Source organism: Eubalaena glacialis, chromosome 3 (assembly GCF_028564815.1).
Source record: "Eubalaena glacialis isolate mEubGla1 chromosome 3, mEubGla1.1.hap2.+ XY, whole genome shotgun sequence".
In the NCBI taxonomy this organism is placed as follows: Eukaryota; Metazoa; Chordata; class Mammalia; order Artiodactyla; family Balaenidae; genus Eubalaena; species Eubalaena glacialis.
In genome coordinates this window covers 72496010-72522036 of record NC_083718.1, presented here as the reverse complement: position 1 = coordinate 72522036, position 26027 = coordinate 72496010, and the positions used below count along the sequence as shown (strand labels likewise).

Below are 26027 nucleotides of genomic sequence, written 5' to 3'. Positions count from 1 at the left end.
CCAGAGAAAATTCTAATTCAAAAAGATTCATGCACCCCAATGTTCATTGCAGCACTGTTTACAATAGCGAAGACGTGGAAGCAACCTAAATGTCCATCAGCAGAGGAATGGATAAAAAAGATGTGGGGGGTGTGTGTATATATATACACACACACACACAATGGAATACTACTCAACCATAAAAAATAATGAAATAATGCCATTTGCAGCAACATGGATGTGCTTACCTTTCAGTTAGGAAGAGAGAGAGACAGAAAATAGTAGCCTTCACCCCTGAGGGGCCCACAGTCTGGAGAGATAATACACACACACACATATGCCTCCCACACATGTGCACACACACCCCCTCACTACTCTCACACATACATACATGTGTGCACACACACTCACTCGCACTCTTATACACCCTCGCACACATGAGCTTGCACATATTCACACGTGTAAAAGTATACACACACATTCTCCTCCATTCTCACCTGCCCTCACACACTGGTACACACACACACACACACACACACACACACACTCTTCTATAATTAAGGACCTTAGCTGTGAGGCTCACCAAAGGGAAAGAGACTAGTGTGTGAAGGAATTAGCCTCACACATACAGGGTCCCTTTCAGGCTCCTCAACCTGCCACACTTCCAACACGCTCCTGTGGTCCTTCTTCATCTCTCAAAATCCTTTTTGCCAGTGAAGCTTATTTTGAATGTTATTAATGATAATGACTGGAAATCAAATAACTCTACTCACAATTTCCAATAAAAAGTACAGGAATCGAAATCTTGTTAGTCACGGTGGCCTTAAATCAGCAACTTCCGGTTGGGCCGGACCTTCACTGGACCTCACAACGTTATTTCACGAGAAGTTTTCAAATTGGAGTTTTAATACGCCTCGAAAATGCGTATAGGTCTATATTCATGCCAAAAGAAGTTTTAAGGAAATGTGGCAATATAAGAAGAACAGAGTGGCACCATCTAAAAAGGTAAGAATTACCTCCCTACATGGAAAAGTTAAAGGTCTATACCAAGGCCAACACAAACCTTCAAAACGTTTGGTTAGAAAGCCTCTGAGTGGGACTTCCCTGGCGGTCCAATGGTTAGGGTTGTGCGCTTCCACTGCAGGGGGCACAGGTTTGATCCCTGGTCGGGGAACTAAGATCCCACAGGCCTCTTGATGTGGCAAAAAGAAAAAAAAAGGAAGCCTCTGAATGCATCTGAATGGTATCACCATTAGATAAGAACATGGTCATGGCTCTGCCACGAAAGAGGTTTATGTAATTAGGCAAAGGAAACGGCTTCTTTATAAAGTGTGAAGTTAGGCTGACATTAGCTCTGAAAATGTATTTTTTTACTCTAAAAATGCCAAAGTTTTACAATGTGTTAAATGCTAACCATTCTAGACGCAAACTATTATGTATAGAATGGATAAACAACAAGGGCCTACTGTATAGCACAGGGAACTATATTCAACACCCTGTGATAAATTATAATAAAAAGAATATGAAAAAGAATGTATATATATATATGTATGTATATATATAACAATCACTGTGCTGCACAGCATAAATTAACACATTGTAAATCAACTATACTTCAATAAAATAATTTTTAAAAAAATGCTAACCATTAAGACTGCTGTCTTTGCTGTCTGTCCCAAGTTTAGGAGCTAAGATCAGGATGTAGAAATAAACACACCCACTAATAGCCATAGCCACAGGGCGGCCGTCGCATTCCTCACTCACATGTTTGGCAACAAGGGGGACTCATAGCCTTTGAAGGCACCTGCTGTGTGAGAGAGAGAAGGTTCCTGCAAGCTCTGCCCCCTCCTGAGTTTTGATCTCTGCTTCTGGATAAAGGAAGCAGAACTCGCCCCTGTGAGGTGTACTTCTGAAAAGTCTCCACGGAGTGGCAGCCCTCCACCACCAAGAAAACGGCCTTGACAGGGCTTGTGTGCCATCAGGAACCCCTTCAACCACTTTCTGCAAGCCAGAGGTGACCAGCCTTCGGCACACTCGCCCAGCTGGTTGAGCCAAGTGACATCCCTGATGGACCTGCTCAGCGTCAGGGTGGTCACCCGCTGTGCAGGCTGTACTGGATGCACCCAAGGGACATGCAGGGGCCCCGTCCCTGCACTCCCTCCCTGAACTCCCAGGCCCTGCCCTGGGCCAGGCAACAAGTGTTGGCATCTCTGCCTAGTGCCTGGGGGCCGCCCAGGTCCCTGGCAGTCCCCTTCCTGGGAAAACAGGCAAGTTCCAAAGTTTTTAAAGTGTTATTCATTAGAAACAATCTAAATGTCAACCACAGAGTGATGACTAGATACATTAGGATACACCCATCCTGTGAAATATTACAAAATCATTGAAAATAAGAATTTTGTACTTTTCAATATCTGATAAAATGCCTAAAATAGCTAATGGAGCAAAATAATACGCCAAACCATATGATTTCAGATTTGTAAATATACATTTCTCTGTATACATACATTGATACACAAAGCTGCTAGAAAGAAATATACCTCCCAAATTTACAATCAGTTTATATTACCCTATTTATTTAAAAAAATTTTCCTTATTTCCTACCAAAGCATGCTTGGCTTTTATAATAAGATAAAAAAGAGTTCTGTTTTTTAAAGAGGTAAACAGCACTACCTAGAGCCAAGTCCAGGAAAAGGATGAATATGAGCCTTCCTAGTCCTAATGCCTTGCACACAATATACGCACACAGACACACACACGCACACACACACACAAACATGAGTGATGCTGCCTTACAGCTGGGAGATTCGGTGGATATCATCCAGCACAGGGCTTTCAGTCAGCTCTCACGGGCCAGAAGCTGAGCTGATGCTGGCAGCCAGGCCCTGCTTGTTGGGTAGGGCTCTTTCAATCTCACCCACTTCAGATGTAGGAGAGACTGCCAGGTGCCTAGCAAAATCCATTCTCCCCTTCTTCCTTGGCATACAGCTGCACACATTCTCCAGTCTCCTTCTTGGCTAGCTGGTCCATGTGACCAAGTTTTAGCCAATGGAAGTGAGTAAAGGGAGGGGGTGCCCTTTCCAGGTCAATGTGTTGCCCATATAGCCTCACCTCTGTGCTCCTCCTCCTCTTTCCCTTCCATCATCAGCATACAAAACACAATGAGGGCTTCCCTGGTGGCGCAGTCGTTGAGAATCTGCCTGCCAATGCAGGGGACACGGGTTCGAGCCCTGGTCTGGGAAGATCCCACATGCCGCAGAGCAACTAGGCCCGTGTGCCACAATTACTGAGCCTGCGCGTCTGGAGCCTGTGCTCCGCAAGAGAGGCCGCGACAGTGAGAGGCCCGCGCACCGAGATGAAGAGTGGCCCCCGCTCGCTGCAACTAGAGAAAGCCCTCGCATAGAAACGAAGACCCAACACAGCCATAAATAAATAAATAAATAAATAAATAAATAAATAAATAAATAATTTAAAAAACCCAAAAAACACGAGACTTGACGACATGGTGGAACCCCAAGAAGGAAGGAGCCTGGGTCCCTGAGCGATGGTGTGGAAGAAAGTCACCGTACTAGATTGATTACCCATCCAGGACTGATTTGTGAGGAAGAAATAAACTTGTGTTCAACTATTGACATTTGGGAAGTCTGTTGTCACAGCTTAGTCTCCATAACACACAAGGCCTGCACATTTACTGTATCAACTGGCTGGACCCCACTCACACAGATGCATTCATTGCCTGTGATAAAAAACGAGCTCAGCCTCTTCTGGACAATTGAGAGATAGTGGCTTATGATCCAGGGAAAATGGGCTAATGGAAATTAGACTCCAAAGTGGAATAAAAGTCATCAGTGAGAATTGGGAGCATAGGTAATTAATCCTAAAAACAAACTCATGCCTTTAAAGAAGTTTTTTTCAGGTTTCATTTTCCATTTTCTGTGAGGTTTGAGGATCGTATTCTCTCTTTTTAACTAGAGTTAGTGGAGGAGGAAAACTTTCATTCAGCTGTACTTGGGGGAAACATTTGGGAAAAGGATTTTTTTAACCACTCAGGAATACTGGTAGATGGCCTCAGAGATCCTCTGAGCGACGTCTTCCTTTTCAGACAAGAAGCCCAGACCCAGGACCTTGCCAGAGGCTACAGATGGCACCCTCGGGGCCAGCGGTCACCTCTCCTGGCTACCAAAGCCTGTACCTTTTACTGCAGGGAGGCTTCCATGAGGGCAAAGCAGAAAGCAATGCAGTCACACTGAAAAGCACAAGCTCTTCGAAATCAAACAAACTTGGGTTCACAACCTGCCCCACCATGCACCAGCTCTGTGACCCTGGGCAAGGTTCCTTTCAGAGCCTTGGAGCCTCTTTAGAAATTGGAGCTAAGGATTCCCACCATCGTTCGTTCACTGGGGTGTTCATTCAACATTTAAAGATGAATACTAATTGTTAGGCTCTGATGCCAAAGTGGTGAACAGTGGGTGAACAAGAGAGACGAGACCTCCGGTTTCATGGAGCCAGTGTCTGAGTAGCTTTGAGACGGTTGCGAAAAAATCTAGACAGTGCCTGCTGCATGTCGCCATTCATTAATGGCAGATCAGAAGAGTTGCTGCGGTTGTTACCATTCTTCCAGGACTCCCTCACCTCCCTGGTTGTTCCGGGTACTTCTGCTTGGTGTAGGCCTCGAGGGTGGCATAAACCTTCTCTCGCAGAGTCTCCACCTCAGAGGGGTTGGACAGACCCTTGGCATCTGAAAAAGACAGCTGATTCAACCTCTCCTTACACACCTCCGCGGGACACCCTTCTACAGAGTCTGTCCCCATTCACACAGGCCACCTCCCGCAGAGTTACGAGAGACACGCTGGATGGGGGACATTGTGAAATACACAAAGCCAGCCCTTTGTGCCCTCACACCTCCTTCCTGTGCCCAACCTATCCAATAAACGCTTGGAGCAAAGGTACGCACCGCTGACTCCAAGGAGGAGAGTTTTCTTTTATCCGGGCCATTCTAGAAATACTACCTTCACACATTTATTGAGTGCTTACTATGTGCTAAGCATGGACTGAACAAAGAGATGGGGTACAAAAACCGGACAGACCCACATCCTGCATCAATTAACAGACCACCTAATTCAGGAGATGAAGCATGTGCGTCAATTACTATGTAATTCTGAATACTCACCTTTCTTGACCCACAGCAGCATCTGAAGAAGCTGATCACTTCCTCCTTCTTGAAATGCTTTTCCTCCCTGGGCCCCCCAGGACACTACTCTTTGGTTCTTTCCTGTCTCACTCACTGCCCCCTTTCAGGCTTCTTTGCTGGCTCTTCATTTTCTCTGCAACCTCTAAATATCACCATGGCCCAGGGCTTAGCCCTCAGCCCTCTGCTCTGCAATGCCTCTGCTTTACTCCTGGTCTCAGAGCCTTGCATGCCAGGTCTAGGCTGATAGCTCTCAAATGTACATCTCTGGTCCTGCCTCTTCTCTGAACTCCAGACTCACATAAACAATTGCTTCCGGGAGAGCCACTCTTGGACGTTTACTATCCATCTCAGATTCTCATGTCCAAAGTCCTGATTCCTAGCCACCCACCCTTTGAACCGCCATTTCAGTAAATGAAATCTCTGTTTTTCCGAGTGTTCAAGAAAACAAAATGAAAAATTCTAAGAATTATATTTAATACCTCTCTTTCTTTCACACCCTATCAGCAAATGCCATTGGCTCTGCCTAAAAATATATGTAGAACCTGATCACTTTTTACCGCCTTCTTTGCTACTACCCTAGCCCCTGGCATCTCTCGTTCTCCCCACTTGCCCCCAAACATGCACACTCCATGCCCATTTGATACCTTTTTCAAGATGGCTCGAGGAGCAGAGGCCATGAAGAGTTGACCCTTTGTCCTCCTAAGGATAGGTCTCCTGGCCCTCCCTTATCTGTCTCTGCTGAGCTAGAGGACTAGAGAACATCAGAGCACTGGGGGCCGACCATGGAGGAGAGCTAAGCACGGCGCACTCACCTGGGTTAAATAGCACGATGGCTCGTAGGCACCCCAGCTCTGACTTATCCATCTGCATGTCTTTCATTTTGGAGACCAGCTCAGTCAGAACTCTGTTCACAGGAAACAATGGCAGGTGATGAGAAAATCATGAATACCAGGCCAAGGGCTGATAAAATGAATGCAACCAATATTTATTATGTACCCACCCCATTTTCCAGTAGATGCGCCAGGTACTAGGGGCACAGAGATGAATAAGATACAGTCCCTGATCTCAAAGAGCTCACAGTTTAATTAAAGAAGCAGACACAGAAGCAATACGTAGCAGCAACACAAAGCCAATAACTGCCATGATCAAAGTCCCAGGGAACACCAAGGATGAGGCAGTGAACACAGAGAGGGAGCTGGAAAGGCAGCCTAGAGGATTTGGGAATTGGCAGAAACGCAACGGGCAAAGCAGGGTGAGGGCATCGCATGTCTGGAAGAACACCGCAAAGGACGGCGTTCCGTGACAGGGCAGAAATTTCTAGACACCATCAAGAGGGCTGAGTCAACTGAAGACCATGATGGTCTCCGTGTGGAACATGTTATGGGAAAAGGCAGGGAAGGAGTAGGGACATCTTAGATGGACATGCGCATGGCCCTGGAAGACCATTTATGATGGGGTTGGGAAGGGACCACAGGGCCCTGGCATTGGACAGAGAGACTATTTTCAATCTTACTCTTCCTTTCCCAGTTCTCCATCCTGTCACCCACCCATTCATCTCTCATCTCTTTAGATCACCTGGCTTAATTTTCCTTTAGAACCATTTAAGGCACAGAATCCCAGACTGAGGCTGTCGCTCTTATAGCAGGATTCCCCCAGAGAGCCTGGTGCAGAGACCAGCAAAACCTCAGCTCATCTTTCCCAGATTCCTAAAGTCAGATCCTAAACCCTCATTCCCATCCAGGTCCCCTTGGATAAGCAGTTCAAACTCCCCACTCCCACCTTACTAGGTAATGTCAATAATACAGTCTCTTCCCTGGAAACCTTTAGGGATAGTAGGGTCTTTCATCTGCCAGCAACTCTGTTGGCCTCTGACTGACTCCATCGCCTTGGATTACCATTTCTTTTAATCCCTTTCTCATTCCCCAGGTTTATGTTTTCGTGTGCTTAATGGTCTCTGCTTCCAGCCAGTACAGCTGATTGGGCTGTCCATCCTACACCCCAGCACTACCCACAGGTACACACACACACATGCACACATGTATACACACACACACACAAGCTCCAGAAGCAGAATAGAGCCACCTGTCAAAGATGGAGCCAACCCCAGCACTGTGGGCACTGCTCCGGTGGACGTGTAAACCCGTAGCCAGAAGGATGCCATCCTGCACAGAAACCGAGCGGTGGGAAAAGGAGGCGATCAGCAATTCATTCCACCCTGCAAGAATAAGAAGGAGGCCTTGAGGGAAACCTGACCACACTCTCGCTTCATTGATAATCATCCAAGGCATGTATTATTATCCTTTGGAATAAAAGCAGAACCAGAAATCCAGGGAGGTCAAAAAGTAGTTCCAGACGACACCACTAATTAGTGAGGGAACAAAGGGTAAGACTGGGGTCCCCTGACTCGTGGGTATGCTCCTCCCCCACAGTCTTCCCAATGCAGCCCAGAATGGCAGCTTGAGGTCAAGGACTCTTTTTTTCCCTCCAGTTCATCAACAAATATGGATTGAACACTTAACGGGTAATGGTCACTATGTTAGCTGCCATGGTAGATAAAGCGAGTATACCCTGCAGTGTCTGCCCCCAGGATCTGACAACCTAGCTTTACTTAGGTGTTGTCTAGTAGCACCCAGCACGGCATGTAGCTTTCCATCGACACTCAGGGATCGCTCATTATCTAATAGGGATGAAATAAGTGGACTGGCTCCCCAGGCTCAGCGAATCTTCATGAAATTTCCCTGCTGGCTCCATGACAAAGAGGAGATTTGGCATATGTCAACTGCACAGTGTCCCAGAAATGGGAGGCGAGAGAGATTACAGCATGTAGAATCTTAAAATAGGAAGGGACCCTGGAATCCATCTAGTAAAAGCCTGAGCAAAAATCTTTGACTTCCCCTATTTCACCTGTGAAATGGGAATATCTCTATTTTCCAATTTCATAACAGTAATGAGGCACAGCTTCAGATTGTCTTGAATAAAAATTGTTTAACTGTCTTTGAAAATTAAATGCAAATTATAAAGGCTGCATAAAATTTGCATGGAAAAAGAGCCTTTCTTGGTCACTAAAAGGATTCTAGGAAGCAGTTTAAGAGAACCAATGGACAGAAAAATCTCATTAAATAGAAAATTCTCACCTTCTTGTAAACCTGCCTTGTTTTTTTAATTATGTGTGTGTTTAAAAAGTTATTTTTCTCTGATAATAAAATGCATGTAGAAACTAATAAAAATTTCATTAAGTATAAAAGAGAAAATTTAAATATTAAAAAAAAGAAAAAGAGTCTTACTCCTCCCTTAACAAACAGTGTTTCATTTGGAAATGAAAGTTTCGGGGAAGGGCCATCCAAATTTCAGAGCTTACCAATAATATAAAAAAGAACAACCTCGCATAGGGTTACCCTGTCTCAACAAGGTGCACAGCTTGGATGGGTTACAGCTCCATCAGGTCACTTGTTTTAGGATCCCAAGGGTAATTTCAAAATGGCAACCCAAGAAGAAAGGAGCCCTGGTATCCCTTACCTGCCCGGAGCAGAATGACCTGGTCCTCCAAGGTGAGGTCAGAGAAGTGGGGAATACGCTTGGCCCATTCAACGAGAGTAAAGAGCTGCTTGTCAGCAGCATGGCATATGTTGGTGACGGGGTCATTTGTCTAAAAAAGGAACAAAGTACTCTGAACGGACAGGTTCTAGGACTCAAACATACTCCTCCCCCATCTCCAGCCCCCTCCAAGAAATGGGAGATGGATGGAGATCTAAGACCACCTACCGAATTCTCCATGTTCACGTCACCGTAGGATTCTGTCTTTGGTTCAACAGCAAGTTCAGCCTCCAGAATCCTCTCCACGGGCATATCTTCATGGCCACTACTGGCACATTCTGCCTCACTCTCAGCCCGCTCCCGGCTTCTCTGCCTTTCTTCTTGCACAGCTGGCAGGGACAAGGACGTGCAGACGTTACCATATACCCAGGACAACTGTGGGAAAGTTAATTACAGCCCTAAGCCTCATTTTCCTCCTCTGTAAAATGGGCATCATGGTGGTAATGAATCAGAGATGCTCTCATGTTAACAGATGAAACCAAGAAAGCAGAGCTCAGCTGTTTTCTTATGCCTGTGCCAAACTATGGGTTTTTTTCAGTCCATAGTCTTTCCAGTTCATTATGGTGACCACTCTAAGAAATGTGCCTTTTAAGCTTTAATAACCTCCAATTCTGCCCTTTCTTTTAATGAACCACTGTCTCCTTGCATGCTGTCTCCCCTATCCTTCTTCCACCTGCTACCTCTAATAAACCGTGAGCATGCAATAGTTAAGTAACAAGCACATTACTCTAAAAACTCCCTCTGTCAGATCCTGTGCATCATCCTTGGCATTCACGTCCCATTAGGTCTGCCCCTAGTGCACCGGCCTGAACACGGCATCACCTGATCTGACTTGTCAGGGAAGATCTTCAGGGAGCCATGTGGGTATTTAGTAAGCGAAAGGGTGGAGTAATGTCACCTAGATGACATTTCAGAATCAGCAGCTGATTTGGGGGGTGGGGAAGGGTACACTGGCAAAGGTGGAGGCTGGAATTTTCTCAGATTCCCCAAGCTTAGGGTTTTCATCAAAGAACCCTCTGGGTCTGTACATTAGAATGTCAGGCAGACCCCTTTCCCAATTCTGTGCTCTTCACTGGGAGAACAGTCTCTATGGGGTTAGTTTCCATCCTCTCGAAAGCTTCAGTTTCCATCTTCTTATTCCCAGTAGCAATAAGCAGAATTCAATATTGGCACACATTTTCTAAATCCCAAGAATCAAGAAAATTATACTCTAAGCAGTGGCCAAGAGGGACCTCAGTGACAGCTACTCCATGAGCAATTTCTACCTCTCATCTCCTCTCCTTTCCTCCCCTTTGTCCACTTTCCAAGGCACCTCTTACTCTCTGAGCCACAAGGCTGCGGAATGAACTGGGACCGATGCTGGACATCTAGTTTGTCGCGCAAGTGATATTATTGATCTCTCAAAGTAGGTCAGAGAAGGGTCTGACAGCACAAATACGGCTGATGCATCACCGTCTCTAATAGAGACACACCAAGAAACCTCAAGATGAGAATGATATTCAGGGGTTGAGAGGGAGGGAGGGTAGGAAGGAAGGCGTAAAGGAAGAAAGGAAAGAGAGATTAAAACACGAGAGTAAGAAAAAGAAGAAATGGACGAGAAAGAGAGCAGAGAGGACAAAATAGGGAAGAGCAAAAATCATGTACCTTGGAGTCAAAGAAATCTTTTTCAAAATGGGCCCGACCACTTCCTAGCTAGTAATGTCGGACATGGTACTCAGCTTACAGAGCCTCAGTTTCCTTATATGTACAGTGGGGATTATAGTACTTACCTGAGATTGTTTTATGAAGATTAAACGAAACAATTATTTAAAAGTTTTTTGAAAAGTAGCATTTCTCCTCCCCTTGGCCTCTCTTTCCACTCTCGGGGTCTGCTCTGGTCCTCTCTCTATCCCTGCTTTTGACCTCTTCCTCCCTCTCCCTGTCTCTCTTTTCCCCTCATCCTTTCTTTCTGTCCATTCTGTTAGCCTTCATTCACTGACAACGTACAGAAACTCTCATATGTGTTTTTATCATCAATTGGATTTGCTGGTTAAAGTTGAATGCTTCTTGTATTAATTTTTTTTAAAGGTAGGTTAATGGGCTTCTATTTGTCTTGATTTGAAAAGATGGAGGAAAGCAAACCAAGTTCCTCTTGTGGCCCTCAATTGATTTCTTCTACAGATTTGTAACACTCAAGGAAAATAACCTTCAAGCTCCAAAGAAAATAACCTTGGCTTCAGGGAATTAGATTCTAATTCCAATTTTGCAATTAACTGAGTGATCCTTTGCTATTCAGTTCTCCTTTTTGTGCCATAAATCTTACTGTCATCAATGAGGAGTCATGTATCTGTTGTTGAAAGAAATCTTCTATGGCGCATTTTGAGCTACTGCTACTCAGTACATCAGGGTACATAGAGGGGCCAGTGGGGCCTAAAACAGGATTTTCCATTAGCCCAACACACATTTATTGTGATGTATTAAAATAGTCAAAATTTATGGAGCCCTTTTCCGTGTCAGAATTATGTTCAACACTTTTCATAATTATATTTCATTTAACCCCCACAAGAGCCCTCTGAAATGCTATGAGCCACAGAGAAGTTAGGTAACCTGCCTGAGGTCACAGAGCTAGAAGTGGTGAAGCCAGCATGTAGACCCAGGCTGGCTGCCTCCTGAGCTTACCCCTGACTCCAAGGCTCTGGGCTGGTTGGATTAATAGACCCACAGGAATGTCAAGTGCTGACCACAAATTGCCTCAAAAATAATCCATTCTCCTACTACCCAAACTGCATTATATGACCAAAAATTATGGAAATAGACTTCCCCAGAACCCCTGAGGATTGTTTGGTGGCCTGGAAGTCAGAGGGTCCCAGTCCTACACCAGCTCTGCCATTAGCTTGCCATGTAAGCTTAGGCAAGACCCTAGCCTCTCAGAACCTCTGCTTCTTCTTTCAGGAAATGAATGTGTTACATCAGACAATAGCAAATGTCCACTCCAGCTTCACCATTATGTACCCTGGCTTTAGACAGGTGAATTCTGAGCCCACCCCAATTTCATCTCTGTCTGTCTGTCCAACTCTCTAGAAATGTAAATTCCATAGTATCACTCAGTTATCTGTTCCAGGATTTTATTATTCTTGTCCTCAAGAAAGTATCTGAACTGAGTCCCAAATTCTGTAAATGAAGGCCAGAAATGGTAGTGGCGAAGGAAAGGCTGTCCAGTAACTTTTTTAAAGTGACCCTCCATGTAGTGAGATGAGGAATTGATTCGCTTCTTTGCCTTCTCTTTGTCAGGGTAAATAGTATCAATTCCTTTAGCAATTTCTCAGAGAGCCCCTTTCTCCCTCCTAATCTTTATTACTCAGCTTTTCATCACTCTTGTTGCTCCACATTATTTTTTTTTTTAATGCAGGAACCAAAACTGGACCCAATTTGCTATGAAAGAATCATAATACTAGGTTTAAAAGAAGGACTGCCCAGGCTCTTACAATCCACATGCCCCTGTTTGACTTAAAATAAAGAACCACGCTTCCCATCATTTGCTCTGTGAACCACTCTGACCCTAACTGAGCCAGAAATATTCAGGTTGAGTTTTGAGAGTCAGAATTAGACTGTGAGGCAGGAGAATCGAGTATAGGTGATTTGCAATCTGCAGCAATCATGCTCTATGCTGATGAGAGACACACTTTGGGGGCATTAATTTTATGTTTTGACTATCACGGTGGTGGAAGCTACAAAGAGTATCAATTATCCCAGTGAAAAGAAGACAGTCTCGACCAGCTGATTTTTCACATCACATGCTCCAGTCTAGAAAATTGTTGACCCCTCTACAGCAAGTATGACACAAGCATGAAGTAGTCACTCAAGTCATACTTGATGAATGAATGACTGAGTGAATGAATCATTTTTAGAAGCTCCTGCATTACTAAAACTTATGATTTCAATATTTAGTTTAAATCACTCATTCATTCTCTCAACAATTTTTTCTTAAATGTCTACTATGTGCTAGTTACTGGTGATATAGTCACTGGGAAAAAAAAGGCAGGAAAAATATCCCTGAGTTCTTGGAGAAAGACAGCAGACAAAATTTTAAAGCATGTTAGATAGTGGTAAGTGCTGTGGGAAAGAGACTGGGAAGTATGAGGGTGTTTGGGGCAATCTGAGACAGTGTAGTCAGGCAAAGCTTTATCAAGAAGTTGACAATCAGGTAAAGGTACGAAGGAGGAGAAGTGAGTCATGCAGGTACCTGGGAAGAGGGCAGTCCAAGCAGACAGAACAGTAAGTGCAAAGGCCCTAGGGTGGGAGCACCCCTGACGGCCCAGCAAAGAGACTGGGAAGGCTGGAGCAGAGAGACACGGGGCAGCCAGACTATGTATGACCTTGAAGTCATGACCAGAATTTTGCCTTTTTTTCTGAGTAAGAAGGGAAGGCATCAGAGGGTTTTGGTGAAGGAAAGTCTTCACCTGACCCACTTGTTCAAAGCCTCACTCAGGTTGCTTTGATAAGGAGAGACCGAAGGAAGATAAAGATGGAAGCAGAGAAACTTCTTAGGAGGCTATTTGTATTATTACAAAAAAGAATGGTGGCTTGGTGATAACAGTAAAAATAGTGAGACATGGAAAGATTCTGAACATCTTTTGAGAAAGAGACAAGATATCCTCACCCACTGAATGCGGTGTATGAAAGAAAAAGAGGTGTCCAATGGCTTTTCGTCTGAGCAACTGAAAAATGGCTATTTCCTAAAATGGGGAGGACCGTGTGATGAACAGGTTGGGAGGGCAGATTTGGGGGTCTGCCAATTTGAGATTCTGACCTGGGAGTAAGAGTTCCTAGTCTCTGTTCATCACCTACCTTGGGGACCTTGGAAAACTCACTCCATCAGTCCAAGCCTGTTTCCTTGGCTGTAGAATGGTTAGGGTTCTTAAGTTATTCTCAAGGGCCACCTCCGTCTCAAACATGCTAGGAATATCATTCTTTTTCCTTCTTGGTAGCATTCTCTCTTAGAAGGGGCTCAAACTTTTTCTTCATTGGTCCTTTCAGCCAGCCTCCCCCCTCCTCACAGAAAAGAAGTTCTTCAAGAATAAGAAGCCACCTGGGAGTGACTAAACGCCTTGTTCCCATTTCCTAGAGAGAGAGGCAGGACCTCCTTACTCTGAAATCTATTAAGATTCACCATTTACACCCTGTACTTGCTTGAGTTCACTAGCTAATTAACTGCCTGATTCAATTTATTTGTATTACTTAAGGGAAAGACTTTTTGATCTGTACATAAACAGAAAGCACTTTCAGATTTTTTTTTCTACAACAACCCAGCTAACCCACACTGTAAGTTTGAAAGATGTAACATTTAAAAACGCACGATGATGATCTCTCTGAATGAGAAGGCGAAGTCTGATTAATTGGTAATGCCAATAATCCCCAAAGACTTTGGAATACACCAATCTCAGAGGATTTGTAGCAGACCAAGGTTATAAAAGCCCAGAGAGATTAATCAAACCAGCAGGCTTCCCCAGAGTGAGGATTAGAGGGGAGAAGTCAGCTCTGCCCAGAAGGTCAGTCTGATGTTCCATTACAGGGCAGCACACAACGACCCTGACACCTCAGCTCTGATGCTGCCTGGCTATTGGAAGAGCAAGGGAGAGGGTCCAGTTTGGACCATCATCTGAGGTCCAGGAGAGGATAGGTGAACATGGAGGAAGAAGAGGCTCTTGCTCTCTTTGCTCGGGGGTACACACTTACCAGGGCAGGAAGCATTCAACTGCAATACTCGAGAAATCATGGTACCCAAAGTCATTCCCCCCTCCACTTCAAACCTCTTCCACATAGTCCAGCCTAGCAGGACTCTTTCCTATGTCCTGCACTTGTTTCCATTATTTATATGCAAACTGCTCTCCCCCAAGTGGAGGGAGGGGTAGTGGGGAACCTCACCTTCCCTCTTCATGCCCATGACAAGGCACTTCTGATAGCGACAGTACTGGCAGCGGTTGCGCTGACGCTTGTCAATGAGGCAGTCTTTATTATCCCGACATGTGTAGATGAGGTCTTTCCTTATGGTTCTCTTGAAGAACCCTTTGCAGCCTTCACAACTGTACACACCGTAGTGCTTTCCTGGTCACAAGAAAAGGACATTCCATAAGTTATTCTTGTGTTTATTTGGGTCTTTCATGCAAAAGAACCCCTTGGCTCTTGCCTAGGGAAACTGGCACATCACCTAGGCAATGGGACAGAAAGCAAAGCAGGGAATGCAGGCTTGATGACAGGAACCAAACCAAGGCAGAGTAAATATGCCCTTCCTCGTGTCTACCCTCTGGAAGCGATTCTCTGGAATCACTAATTCCAGAGAGCATTATTAGAAAAGTCCTGACCTAAGATTTTGCTTACATTTATTTAATAGGGCAACTCATGTCTAGTTAAGCAAAATGTTCTGCCTTCATTTAAGACATTAGTATACATAAGAAATAAAAATATTTATGTTTGTTATGTATTATCTAGCAGGAAAAGAACCTCAGCTTCACACATATTTCCCCATAATTGAAGCCCAAGGACTTAGGAATCTCACTTAAAAGTATTATCCTCTATTATAAACTATGAACAAGAACCTGAGTTATACATTTTTAAAATACTACTGCCTATTGGAGGAATAAATTGATATATGATCTTTATGGCATACTATGACATATAATCTTGAGATGTGACATAAAGATCTGATGGAAGGTAGTTTTGCTTGATCCAGAATAATCTGTTACATGTTTCATTGCCCTTATTACCTGTTCCACACATCCAGTTTTCCATGACTCCAGCCAGAGATAGCTAATTTGGTCAGGAGAGCCACCATACCCATGCCCACATAGGCATCAAGAGTCAATCACCATACTCTTTCTAAGTAGAAGTCTTCCCAGTACTACACACCATGCAGCTATGCTCAATGGACTGGAATTGTGGAACTTGAAAAATATAATGAAACAGATCATTCAAAACATATTTATGTCTGATTCTTGAGTATGACATGTGATACTGTATAGTTATAGACCTGACATGACTTTCTAATTTGGTTGTATTTAAGCTGATATCGAAGTGAGCTTGAAGTCCCTAAGAACTAGCCAATGTAAATATCTGCATCCCAGGAGCTTACATTTCAGAGGAAGCCACTCTAAGATGCAATGGTGGCTAGAGATAGCCTGCTTGATGAAGTTGGTCTGTGCCTAATCAGTTGACTATACTAATTTCCTGAACTCATAGCAATAATAAATACGGGATTTTATCTTGGGCTCGAAGAACCTAATGCTCTCAGCTCTGAAGTATTTGTCTTTAAGAAACATGGGACCAATTTGTCATTCCCGTGGTTCTTCCATATACGAAAGAACTGCCCAACTTTCAATTAAGCCATAGCAGAAAAAACTCTCTATCAGGATGGCTGGAATTCCATTGCTATGGCAATGGTCAAGTCTGCATGATTTGGAAACAACTTTTTGAGAACAAGCAAACATCAGCCGTGTGGCTAATTTCCAGGCACCTGGAACTTTCAGTGGAGTGACATTTTGCAGTGACTTTGGTGACAATAAAAAGATGAGAAAATATTGTCAGCCATCATAGACAACTATAGAAAAGAATCTTCCTCATTCATCAAATCAGAGATTCAAATGTCATCAAAATTGTTGAGATGGGGAGTGGGAAGGCAGGAATGATGGAGAGGTAGGGAAACAAGTCAGGAAAGAAATAATTTGGGCAAAAATGGAAGAGGATCAAAGAAGATAAAATCAGTGAAAACACACTTATTTCCACCTATGGAAACATGTTAAAAACCTAGAATGTTATAGAAGGAAATTCGCTAAAATATCAAAGAGTTTATTTTGTTGGGAACACTATAGATAACTCTTTGTTTTCACTGGTACTTTCTAGTTCTCCCACATTTCCTATGTTGGGATATTATTTTTAGAATTATAAAAAATATTTTTTTAAAAATTAAAGAGACTCTAGCTTGAGATACTTGCTCATTACAACAGCTTCTCTATCCCAGATACACACGCAACACAGTAACTCCAGGGAAGGGCTTCTGAAATGTTTTCTATAAATCTAATCTCATCTAAATTCATTAAGGCTGTGGTGACAGAAATTTACAGCCTGGGCCCCAAGCTGGACCATCCCCAAAGACCCTTTTTCTCTCGTTGGGTCCAAAGGAGCCAAGTGGGCAATGGAAGAGGTGTCTTCTCTGGTATCCCCATTGCATGGAGCACTTGGGAGGAGTGTCTGCTTCTGTACATACCTGAGGATCTGTCCCCACAGATGGCACAGATGTGTTTAACGAGAGATCCAGGGCTAGTGGATGGGTAGTTCATGTTTCCAATGCCAGGAAGCCCTGGTAAGGGTTTGATGTCCTCTGAAATGCTGACACTGTTGACCACATTTAGCTGCAAAAGAAAAAAATACAATAAAACACAGAGTCAGGGTAAACCCAATCCCTCAGGTAGAAAGCAATAAGGCAATCCTTGAGGGAAAAAAAGTGGGTTCTATTTCGAGAAGTAGTTTCCAAGTACAGAGTATCTAAAATTGCCTATGAGGGATGTGAATTTAAGGGAGAAAAAGAGTAGCATAGAGGAACTAAGTCATTTCTAAATGCCAAAACCTAAACCGAAAATCACAACATATCTACATCAGAGCTCTCAGCTTTTACTCATTTTACTCATGTTTTATTTGAGCTAGAAATCCATGCTGAACAGCACACTTAGGACAAGTCCTCTGTGTATTTTTTAATTTTTTATTAACTACATCCTGCCTATTCAGCAGTACTCCAAGGGGAGCTACGGCCCTCAGGCAAAATACTTAGACTCGGAGAGAACCAAGCAAAATATGCAAATCCATCCGTTTAGTGAACCAACAGTCATTCACAAGCACTCACCATGTCAGGCACTGTGCCAGGCTCTGGGATACAAAGGTAAATAAAATGCACACTCTTCAGACGTTCACAGTAAAATGGAAGAGACGATACGTGTAGTGGTCATCTCAACGAGCCTACTGAGGATGGTAAGCCAAATGCCCAAATCATTGCAATAGCACCAAAAATAAGGTTAAAAGTCCCAGATCATGTTTTTGAACTTGTCTGTAAGGAACATAGATCCTCCCATGAAAATATAAAATCTTTAGAGCCAGAGACCTTCTGCCTTGTCTTCCTGGTGCCTGACGTGAACCCAGCATGTGGTAGGGAGTTGGTAGAACTGAATGGCTGAATAAAGGAATGTGTGTGTATCCCTTTCTTCACCCCTGATCACAAGTTAACGTTAACTCCTCACCGCCACCTGAGAAGCTGCCTCTACGTGTGTGTTTTGTATTCATCAAAGAAAAGTTAAATAAATACAAGCCAGTCATCCAATCAGCAGTGTTTCTGTACCCATGGGTACAGGTCAACATTCTAGGCACTGTGAAGGGAGATATGAAACGGAGGTCTGTCTTTCATTCCTCAAAAATGATCACAATCTCACTGAGGAGTCAGAACGTGCTCCAAAACAAAGAACACTTCCAAGTAAGTTCAAACAAAGGTGGTGCTGAGTAAATGTGAGTTAAGTGCCTGGTAGAGGCACCTGGTGAATATCTGGGGGTTTAAGGGAAGGTCCACTGACTTCTGCATGGTCTATGTGACTTTTGCCTAACTGAAGTGACTGTAATTCCCAAACTGAACCAAAGGTAGGATTTTCTTCTCTATTCAAGGCCTTTGGGACAGAAGGAATGATCAATAAAACTTAAAATACAACAGAGCCTGAGTTAGGTTCCTTCTAAATTTACTAGCTTTTCAATTCACTAAGCAAATATTTATTGAGCACAGAAGGTGGGCAAAGGCTCTGGGTTAAATGCTGCAGGGGATGCAAAAAAGAAAAGACAGCTTTCAGGGCCTTGCTTTGAAATCAAAGTCACCAGGAATTTTTAAAAATAATTCATATGAGGGATGAAAACACATACATGGTGGGAGAATTCTCCCTCCTCCTCCTGCTCCCTCCTTTTTATACAAGGCTGAGGCAAGACATCTAGGTCTTATATTCAGTATTTTGTTTTGTTTTGGTGTAATACAGTGGTACTCAACCCCAGATATACACCCGGGAGCTTTGGAAAAAATTAATTCCAGAGCCCCACATCCAAAAGTGGCCTGAGGGCCACTATGGGCTAGGAATTCTGAGTGCCATAAGGAAATAGTTATTAGCACTTAGATCCACCCCATGAAAGAGATGTATTTTAGAAGAGATGACCACCCAAAAAAGAGCCCTCTAGCTAACCATGACTTTGTCTGCAAATCCTCAGATGGATAAGAAAGGTCATGGGAATAAGGAGGAGGACACCATCACCTCGGGCTCAGGAGGCCTTCACCCACCTTCCTCTCCCACTCCCATCTCCAACAGGACCAGACTGTTAGTGCTACCGTCCAAGGAAAGTTTGCTCAGCGCTACTTAACTATTTTAATCCTTATGACAACCCTATGAGGTTTTCCTATTTTTCAGATGAGGAAATTGAGCTGTAAAGTGGTTTATTCTTAAGTTCATTCAGAAATCTTGGGATACAAAAAGGAAGAAGGCACAGGCACTAACCCAAGAAACTGGCCATCCATGAGATTAAAAGCCAGTTGGGATAATTTAGGAAAGCAAGTGAGATTAGGGAAGATGTCCTGAAGGAAGGAGCATTTGATCAGGGACTTGACAGCTTTAAAAAACGGGGAGCACAGGGAGATCAGCTCGGTGCTTTGTGACCACCTAGCAGGGTGGGATGGGGAGGGAGGGAGGGAGAGGCAAGAGGGAGGGGATATGCGGATATATGTATATGTATAGCTGATTCACTTTGTTATAAAGCAGAAACTAACACACCGTTGTAAAGCAATTATACTCCAATAAAGATGTTAAAAAAATTAAAAATCGGGTAGGATTTGGATGGGCCAGTGATGGACAAAAGGTTTTGACAACAAAGGCCTGAAGGGAAGCCCAGGTATTTGTGTCCGGTGGATGGATGGGAGACAAGGCTGGGAGGCGGGCTGTGACAGAGCCCGAGACTTGATTGCCCGGCTAAAGAGAGTGGATCTAATCTGAGAGGCAATGAGGAGCCATGAGGTTTCCAGCGGAGAAAAAAGGTCCTCAAAGTATGAGGCAGCAGCAGGGGGAAAGACTGAAGGAGAGAGACACCAAGACTATTGCACCTGCCCAGGTACCAGGTTAGGTGCCTTCCCAGATCCAACAGGTTGGAGCTGGAACCCCGGGCTCCTGGATCTCAGGTCATCATTCCTCCTTCCCCACATTGTCTGTCTTGTGTGGCGGGAGCTCCCCAGACCGCCCCTGCCCTGACTGCTTCCTGCCCGACTTCATTGGCAATGTGCACCCAGAGGAGCCAACTTGCTTCTGGTCACTCTCTCCTGGAAGCCTCTCTCCAACACCCCTGCTGTTCCTGAGTTGGGCTGGCATTAGGAGGCAGTGGTTGGGACAGGTGGGTTGATGCCTTCGTCTCCATCAGCCTCTTTGCTGGCTTGGGGTTTGCGTGGGATCAGAGCAATGGTAGATGAGATCGAAGGTGGCCACCAGAGCTCAAACCCATTAGCTGCATGGTCCCCAGTGCCGCGGCCCCAGCTGTCTTGTTCCATTAGAAGCAGCTCTGCTGAAGTGAGCACTTTAGAGTCGGGATTTACCAGGCGGCCGGCTGCTCCTGAGAACAGGAGAGAAACACACTTGGCTGGCCTGTCTTCCATTTGCAGACTCTCAGCCAAGGACTGAATGCATCCTAGATGCCCTGGAGCCATCACAGAACATTGGGAGCCACATTTCTGAGCGGCTTTCAGCCCAAATTATTCCACTCAAGGCAGATACGTGGCCAGCCAGGAAGGCTGCAGGCAGGCGCGCCTCTTCCAATGAGTGGTCTCCTTAGAGTGGCATTTCTTTAACCGAGTGAGGGTCTTTGTCAAAAAAAGTACAGAGCCTGGACCTGCCACTTCCTTGCTGTGTGATCTTGACTGGATGACTTCATTTAGAGAAGCTGTTTCCTCATCCACAGACTAGAGCAGTGGTTTTTGAGCTCAGAGAGTGTGTATGGCAGGGGGTGGCGAGGTTGAGTAAGAAGCCTTCACATCTCCCACCTCTAGTTCACCAGACCTGTTTTTATTTGACATGTAATGGCTTCTAAACATACTTTCACTTGAAGGAAAGACTTTATGGCTTTTTAAAAAATCATTAAACAAGATGATCTTTAAGGTCTGTAGCTCTAACATTTGCAATTTTTATTATCAAAGTATTCTCTGTAAAAATGCAAGCATCTGAAAGGATAATGGTTTGGTTATCAATCACTATCTGGGCAGGAATGATCAGGGACAGAACCCAGGTCAGGCAGCAGGGTCAGGAGAGGAGAAAGAGGAAGGAGCCTTCCAAAGGTAGGGCCTGCTTCGGGGTCGAGCCAACAGATATCATACTTACAAAAATGTAGCATTACACACACACTCAGAAAAACGTGATCTAGATCATTCTGTCTGAAAGCTGCATAAATACCTTCTCAATTATATATTTGGTGTTTTGGGAAATTGTTCACTCCACTTAGATACTCCCCAGGGAAGGGACTGAGTCTTAACCATTTTTTAAATCTCCAGTGTTTAGTGCAATGAATGATTGTTGAAATGAACTTCTCTAGAACCTTTCAACAACAAAGTACACACACCTGAACCAATGATCACATAGTTGCATAATATACATCACCTAGGTGTATGATATAGCACCTAGGTATAATAATATTAATATTAATAATACCACCTTATTGCCATAGAGCATCATAAGTGCTTAAGCAGTGATTTTTCAAATCCACATCTCCTTTGATATTCATAAAAATCCCTGTAGGGTAATCAGGGCAAAATGTGTTACCCCACAATAGAGAAAAGGGAACTGAGATAAATATAAGTTAAAGTGGTTTGCAAAAGTTTACCCAGTCCCTGCCTCCGGAGTATCAGTTCATTTCTCTTTATTCCTCAAGACTGAAAATCCAACAAGAGTAAAAAAAAAAAAGAAGCTCAAACACCGGGAAGACAGAGCACAGAACGCGACAACCCCCCCCTGCTGCTCCCACACCGAGCACTTCCCTTCACCCCCAAATTGCACTTACCCTAGACCCAGGTCACAGAAGGCGCATGTTTCCCGGACAAGTCCCACTCAGCCTCAATCCTGGGCAAGAAAGGCAGGATGCATAGGAATCGTCTATTCAGTGTTCAGAGTCCAACTCACCGTGGCTAACACTGAGAGCACTAGATATCATGTGTTATCTAGTTAATTGGGCAAAGTGTCACTGCCGTGTGGCTCCACAACCCAAGCCCCAAACGCTGCTCAGCTTCACCAGTGCTGGCAAGCTTAATATAGCTCCCAAAGCCAAACTTGGCCTTGGCCTCTGCACACAGCCCAGTTGGCCAGGACCAAAGCTTTCAGCTGACCTTTCAACCCCAATCCCTCTGTACAGACATATGGTCCAGGAATAGCGGCCCTGCCACTCACATGGCTGTGAAGCTGAATTTATTGGCCAGGTTTGGCTCAATTAGACTGGAGTGTGGTTGCTAAAAGCAGGCTTGGAGGGCCGGTGCCTTGCCCCTTCCCCACCCACAAGCCCTGTCACTGGTCATTACCTCACCCTGTCTTATTCCTTCCCGGATACAATGATTGCCATTTGAAACTATCCGGTTTATTCATTTCGTTTTTGTCTGTCTTGCCTGCTACAGTGTAACTGCCATGAAAGTACAGGCTTATTTAGTGCTTGTCCCCAGAACCTAGGACAGTATCAAGTAGTGCCTGATACAGAGTAGATCCTGCTAAATAGTTATTTGAATGAATGTGAATGTCCTTTGCAAAGTTTCACTTTTGTCCCAGAACTTCCACCTTTCTTTCTGTCTCTAACCTATTGACTTTGACCTGCCTTCCTGGCATCTGTTCACATGAATGAATATGAATAAACCAATCTCTTCAAGTCCCACATTCTAAAGGGTATGGTATCACCAGCTCTGCCGATGATAGTGGGTGAGGGTGGCATAAACCCATGTCCCTCCCCACCACTGTCTGGTCCCCACTCATCCAAGTGTTTGACATCCAGAAGACACAACAGGAAGTTCACAGGGCCCTTTTCTATGTTCCCTTCGGTTCTGCCCCTACACCTACGACAGCACGTACAACGTTAAAATTTATCTGCATGATGTGGCACGTCCCTCACAAGACTCCTTGGGAGCACCGATTATTCATCTTTTAATCCTTGGCAGCCAACAGGAAGATCCTGGGGTCACTGGTTAAGTCAGAATACACCACAGCAGTGGGCAAACGCAGCATCATAAAGACTGAGTGAGGGTGTGGAGACTTGGGGTCTAACCCTGGCTCTGCTGTGACTGGTTGTGTGAGGTTGGACACATCACCTGAGCCCACTGAGCCTATGTGGGCTGAAGGACTTAGACAGAACTAGTGGTTCTCAGCTGGGCAGGGGTGGGGCAGTTAGAATCCTCTGCGGGGTTTTTACAACACACACAAGGGCCAAAATATGGTATAAGGGAGAAATGTGTACTCTGAAAAAGATCCTACAGGTGAAAGCCATTAGATTCCAAATTGGGGTTCAAAGGTCTGGCCAAATGGGACCCACAGAAGTACTCTGCTTGGCCCGTGGAGTACTTAAAGTCTTTGAATTTGAACGGCTTCAGGGGAGGAGGGCAGCTTTGTACAGACCGCACCAGGCTCATTCACCTACCTGTGTTACCCGCCTGGCCCCTGGCTCCTGCAATCCGTACACTAGATGATCGCTAAGGTCTTCTCCAGATTCTCTAATCCATAGATGAAAAAATTACTGAAGTCCTTACTGGCTGTAAAATTCTATGACTCCACATGGCTTTGCTTTCAGACTCTGAGCACGTGAAATGTCTTGGAAGGGACTCTAGGGATAGTCTCTGAAGTTCTCTTTGTAGTAGTAAGAAATGCGAACACAGTGGGAGTCCTGCCTCTTCTTAGAACTATAAATTCAAAGGAGGCTACAGGACCTACTAATTCTGCTGCTAGATGTCCTGAGGGACCCTGGCCCAATAGTGAGATACCAGAACAGTGAGAGAGGAGAGTCTGGTGGATGGGATCATTGTTCCTAATTCTTCATATCCTTTGCATTGTGTCTTTGTAATTCCTCCCAATAAAACAGGCACAAACTATTCCCCTGTCCCACCAATGTTGGAGTTGGTCACACAATTTTCTTAGGCCAATGGGATATTAATGGACATGATGTGAGCAGAGACTTCACTGTATTTTCCTGATTTGTTTTAGACTTTCGCATTCCTGGGAGATACCTTGAGAAAAGCATGCCCCAAGAAGCTGCTGCTTCTTTAGTCTGGGACATGAGGAGCTGACCTGCACCCAGGCTGCAGCCTAGCCCAGCTCACCCACCATCTGAAACAGAACCTTCCTAGCCAACACATAAACCTGTGAGTAAGAAAAAAATGTGTGTTTTTGTAAACCATGGCAATTTGGGGATTGTTTGTCATGCAGCATCATTACAGCAATAGCTGACCACTACAAGAAGGGAAGGTTGATAATCTCAGTGTGACATTGCTAGAAGGAAGTACACAGCATCTGGCCATCCTGTAGGTTCCTCAGAGCAACAATGTAGTATCTACCATGGATATACATCTTTGCCTCTGTTGTAGCAAAAGGCACTAGGAATTAAAGTGAGGGGTTTTTTTTTTCCCCCGAGTTTCCATAATCTTTACCTCTATCTCAGAGATAGCATGTAGGTAACACAGTCTGCCTTGTTCTAGATTTATCCATGTGGCACACCTGCCTATTTCCCCTCTCAACTGTAAGCTCCTGGAGAGCAAAGACCACATCCTGATCATTTCGGTATCCCCTATAGCAGGGGTCCTCAACCGGTGGGGTCCCAGACTGGTACCGGTCTGCTGCCTGTTAGGAACCTGGCTGCACAGCAGGAGGTGAGCAGCGGGCGAGTGAGTGAAGCTTCATCTGCCGCTCCCCACTGCTCGCATTACCGCTGAACCATCCCCCTGCTCCCCGCCCCCCCAACCCCCTCATCCGTGTAAAAATTGTCTTCCACGAAACCGGTCCCTAGTGCCAAAAAGGTTGAGGACCGCTGCCCTATAGCATGTCATAGAGCACTGGGCACTTCACTGACTCGAAGAATACCCAGTATTGAGAAGAATCAAGGGGGTCCACCCCAGGGGAGACAAACAGGCCTGAGAGACACTGAAATCACAGCCAGGGCTGAACCATTGAAACCACAGGGGTGGCTCCCTTTCAGCCACGGTTTCCTGGACCATGAGGCATCATCAGTGCTCTGGGGCTGCTCTGCCTGAGGGCACACTCAATGAAGGCCCTGCAGGAGGAAAGTCTGCAGAGACAACCCAATCCCTTTGCAAGCATGCATTAAGCACCTGCTGAGTGCTGCCTCTGTGCCAGGATGAAACTATTTAGGATGTCTGGAAAGACGTTGGAGAGGACAGACGGACACCTACCTGAGAGCTGGGTGGGGCAACCAAATTGATTCCTGGAGGGGCTGCAAGAGCTCCTGAGGGTGGGCCCATGGCAGAAGTGATGACTCGATATGGAGAGCCCAGGGCATTGAGGGGGGTCCCCACTGCACTCAGAGTCCGTGGGGCACTCACTGGGGTGTCAGTGTAGCTGGGGTGGCTGTCCATGGGCTTCCCTGTGGACAAGGCTGCCGATGGGCTCATGGACGTGGAGCCAGAGTGGCTGGGGGAACCTGTAAGGAGAAGATCAAAGGTGATGAGAGGCTAGGGGAACACAGGGATGGCACACTAGGACAGAGCCCTCTCCTTTTGTTTCCTATATCCTTCCCCTCCTTCCCGCCACACCTGCACACCTGTGAACTCCCACAGCTGGTAGAATAAAGGCAAGCAAAGACCAGAGAGGGGAAAGGGCCTGCTGAAATACTCATCGATGTGCCAGTTCTCTGGTGCACCACATGACATTCACCTTGAATCGTGTCAGATCAATAGCCAGGGCCACAGGGGCATAGCCCACATGTCCCCAGGCCTGGGTGACTGTGACCTGAGCCAGCCAGACAGGGAAGGTGAGTCAATACCAAACCCCCAGTTAGGGGATGGAGTGAGCAGGTGTCCAGGCTGCTCCAGAATTCCCTGCCTCAAATTCATATTGCTCTGAGAACTGGGGCAGGGCTGAACCTATAAAGTCAGGAGAAATTCATTCATTCATATGTAACGAACATCTATTAAGGTGCAGGAACTACATCAGGTGCTAGGGATTCAGAACCGAAGGGAACACAGTTCCTGCTGTTGGGAACA

At 45.1% G+C, this 26027-nt stretch overlaps 1 protein-coding gene across 1 annotated transcript in view; it reads right to left on the bottom strand.

The window, feature by feature from the left end:
• The window catches only part of RXRG (retinoid X receptor gamma), a 42029-nt gene that overhangs the window by 1398 nt on the left and 14604 nt on the right, over positions 1 to 26027 (bottom strand). The window contains exons 2-9 of the mRNA XM_061185784.1: positions 25218 to 25465; positions 17001 to 17145; positions 14666 to 14845; positions 8930 to 9090; positions 8684 to 8813; positions 7250 to 7382; positions 5980 to 6071; positions 4609 to 4714 (exon numbers count right to left, since the gene is read on the bottom strand). Of these exons, the coding sequence (XP_061041767.1) occupies positions 4609 to 4714; positions 5980 to 6071; positions 7250 to 7382; positions 8684 to 8813; positions 8930 to 9090; positions 14666 to 14845; positions 17001 to 17145; positions 25218 to 25465 (1195 nt within the window). The remainder of the gene's footprint in view (positions 1 to 4608; positions 4715 to 5979; positions 6072 to 7249; positions 7383 to 8683; positions 8814 to 8929; positions 9091 to 14665; positions 14846 to 17000; positions 17146 to 25217; positions 25466 to 26027) is intronic.